Source organism: Pundamilia nyererei, unplaced genomic scaffold (genome assembly GCF_000239375.1).
Source record: "Pundamilia nyererei isolate P.nyererei 1_Seehausen unplaced genomic scaffold, PunNye1.0 scaffold00167, whole genome shotgun sequence".
Taxonomy (NCBI): Eukaryota; Metazoa; Chordata; class Actinopteri; order Cichliformes; family Cichlidae; genus Pundamilia; species Pundamilia nyererei.
The window spans coordinates 367740-371330 of record NW_005187568.1 but is presented as its reverse complement, the minus strand read 5'-3'; the positions used below and the strand labels follow the sequence as shown (position 1 = coordinate 371330).

Sequence of the window (3591 nt, the reverse complement as noted above, 5' to 3'; positions counted from 1 at the left end):
AAGCAAAGTAAAACAGGCAAAGATTCATTACACTGTAACTGAGAACCAAAATGCCAAAAAACATCTTCTTTTCTATGATGAGGAAACTGTAACCCTCCTAAAAGGGAACCATAAAACTAAGGTAATAGCATGTTGGGGCATTTTGGCACTGCTAATTCTTATACTTCTGCTTTTTGGAAATGCACAGTACAATTGGATGGAAACCCAGCTACTTGCAGACAGACAGTGGTATCAGTCAGTTTCTTCAGGGATGATCATTAGCGTAACATCCCCATCCTTTCTCCTCACCAAAACAAAGACTGAGGTGCTGTGCTTGACGGCATCGCTCACTTCCTGAGTGGTGTGGACAGGGTGTCCATTGATGCCAATGATGACGTCATGATCAGTCATACCTCCCCTGCAGAGATATCAACACCATACCATCAATCACAAGCTGAAAAGGTGTCAAACTCTAAGGAAAACACCAGTAACTTTCACACAAGACAAGCCTGCTCCTGTGTCAGCCCCCCCCCCCAAAACCCCTTCACTGATTGTAAATCTCTTCACTGGCAGATATTTGCATGTTAGGTATGTACATTTGCTGATCGTCTTGCTGTTGGCAGGATGACAGTAGGCTAGTAGGTTACTAGACTGGCAATCCAAGTTGTCACTGTGAATTGACAGGCTGTGCTGTAATGCTTGGATGTTAGTCAACTGCTGTGTTCTGTGCAAAGTATAAGGCTTCAATGTCATGGGAGGACAATTAAGAATATAGTCTAAAGAAAGAGAGAAGGATTCTGTCTTCCATAAAAAAGATGTCAGCATTGCCTTTGGGAAGTGCAAGAATAATGAGTTTAATCTAAAGCCTTGAGAACTGCAAGAAATTTCTTAATCCACCCAGAAAGGCCTCCAAATGCCAGTTCACAGCAGATATTGTTACACTCTGTAAACCAGTACCAAAACAAGTCCCAACTGTGCAGCTTTGCAATAAAAACAAGAAAATACATAAATAAATGAAGCCCACAGCTGTGGTATCCAACTTTGAAAAGATTTAATCTGTAAAACAGTGTAGCATTTAGGATAACAATAGGAAAGTGTCTACAATAATCTCTACAATGTACACTTAAAATACAGCAAACAAAACCCATAACATTAAAGCTGCACTGGATATTATATTGAAGAAGCAATGCCTTTCCTGTGTAGTTTATAATGGGAAAGTTACACTCAAATGAATCCCCAGGAAATGTATCACTCAACTCTAAAGACTATGTTAGTATCTTTTAGTAAACTTAGCACAATAGTGAGTAAGAAAACTATCACCTGTGATGAATCATAACACAATATGATAATCAAACTTCTGATAATCAAAGATAATCAGAAGTCATCGAGGTGGATGTGTGTGCATGCATACAAAAAAAGACCTGTTGGCTGAAAAATAGCCATCAACAAGATTCTGGAATAAGTATGGTTATATATGTGACTATTTTTCTCTTCAGAATTGGTAGAGTTCATTTCAATCTGTTGGTTTTCTGGCACAGACCCAGTTTTTAAGCATAGTCCACAATTTTTTTTTGTCAGGTTGGAGCTGGGTCTAATGTTAGCCTGCTTTATCCATGGATGTGTGTTTGAGAGCACTGACAAGTCAAAACACTGAATTGTGTCCAAGTTTTAACTGTCAAACTATTGATTTAAGGTGAATCTGAAGAACTTTGATTTATTAAATATTCCACCTACTCTGTGCAATGTTCCAGTGTATGCAGCAGATACAGTGGAAGCTTAGCTGCACTGTACTGGCAGCTAAACAGCAATGTTCTCAAGTTTGAAAGCTCTTCAATTTTATAGCTGTTCTTTCTTGGTTGACACCCCCTCAGTCGGTGTGATGTAACACTTGCTTCACTGTTGACAGTGACACTAGTGTTCCAGCCATTTCTAGTTCATGGCAGGCTCAAGCCTTAGTAATTCCTGGGTCTTAAATAATTTTCTCTTATCTGAGGAAGACAGTTTGGGTCTTCTTCCAGACCATGGCAAACTGGAGACACATACAAATAACTTTTACTTATTTACAGTTGTTTGACTGATGATTCTAAGCTTGAATCTAAGTTTGTGGGATGGCCATTTCAACCCTTTTGAAAATTTCTGGACTAGCCAAGTCAATCAATTTAAATTAACTCTAAAATTCTGCCAAGAAAGTGGTCAAATATCCTACCAGAAGCTTATTGATGGCTACTAATAATATCTGGTTAAATTGCAACTTACTAAGGGATATTTAACCAACTATTAGTGGAGGTGAATATATACTTTTCTAACTTATTATAATCATTTTTTTCCAAGGTGGAATGATTGTACAGCATACATCTTGAAAGACTTGAAAACAAGAACTGGGTGCATAACTTCCATGCCCAGGTTTTAGCATTAAAGTACATACTTGTTGATATTTTGCTTTGACATAATGATCTGAGATCTTTTATAAGGAATCATAAGAGTTTCAGAGTGAGACACAGAGCATTGTCAAGTTGACACACTTTGGGAGGAGAAAGAAGAGGGAGGGTGCTGCTATTTGGGCCTGACATCACTCCGAACAGCATTCCTGATGTGATGTTTACAATATGATAATTGCCCTCAATATCAGGGGATAGCAGGAAATACCCACAGATCAGAGATATGCATGAATCTCTGGGGTGTCACAGATGGAAGACATAACTTATAACAATAAACATTTTTGAAGCACTGAAAGCACTAATGGCTCTAAAACAAGTGTGTGTCCAAGGCAGCGCCATCTTTTGCCCCATATTTGTCACATAAGCAACACGAGGCAACTCCTTCTCCACTATTCTCACCTCGCCTTTTTGTGCTGGAAGTTCCTTAGATGTTTGGCTACCACCAGATTAGCCTGCTTTGCAACCCAGCAGCTGGAGTCTCTGTTTTTTTAAATGTAGATTGTCAGACCTACACTAAACGACAATGGAAGCTAACAGGTCCAGGTGTTAAGTTGAATATGCTGCATGGATCCTTGACTATGATCTTACTATTAGGGCAGGTTGGTCAGGCAGAAATCTGACGCTTTTCAGAAAATATCCAGAGCTTGATCTCAGGGTTCCAAGTTCTAATAGTACATTTCTGCCCCCTACCTATTAATTTTCAAGCTACATGAAATCTCAGTTTTTCACAAAAGAATAAATGTATTGCAGCACAATTCTTACCTGGATGCAGCTGTTCCAGGTATTACCTCATAGATGTAAACACCTGAGCTCACATCTGGAAATTCTGGCTCACGTTCCTTGAGATCTCGGATTAAACTGGACAATCACACAACAACAGAGAAACAGGTTATCCCACTGGTTGAAATTTGTTTCATATCTCATCAAACATCTACATTTATAGTTTATGCAGTATTAAATACATGCCTACAGTGGGGCAAAAAAGTATTTAGTCAAGGTCAAGGTCAAGGTCAAGGTAACTTTATTTATACCCAAAGGCAAGGTAAATTTGCTTTACAGAAAAATGACAGCATTTGGCATCCCTTTAAAAACATACATACCTAGTAAATATATAAAACTCGCTGTGGCACATATATAGTAGTTTTGATATTTCGAATCAAAAACAGTTCTTATT

General features: G+C 38.5%; 1 protein-coding gene across 1 annotated transcript in view; it reads right to left on the bottom strand.

The window, feature by feature from the left end:
* Window positions 1–231: 231 nt before the first annotated feature.
* Window positions 232–3591, bottom strand: part of htra4 (HtrA serine peptidase 4) — a 26038-nt gene continuing 22678 nt past the window's right edge. The window contains exons 8-9 of the mRNA XM_005745838.1: window positions 3180–3275; window positions 232–397 (exon numbers count right to left, since the gene is read on the bottom strand). Coding sequence (XP_005745895.1) covers window positions 232–397; window positions 3180–3275 — 262 coding nt within the window. The remainder of the gene's footprint in view (window positions 398–3179; window positions 3276–3591) is intronic.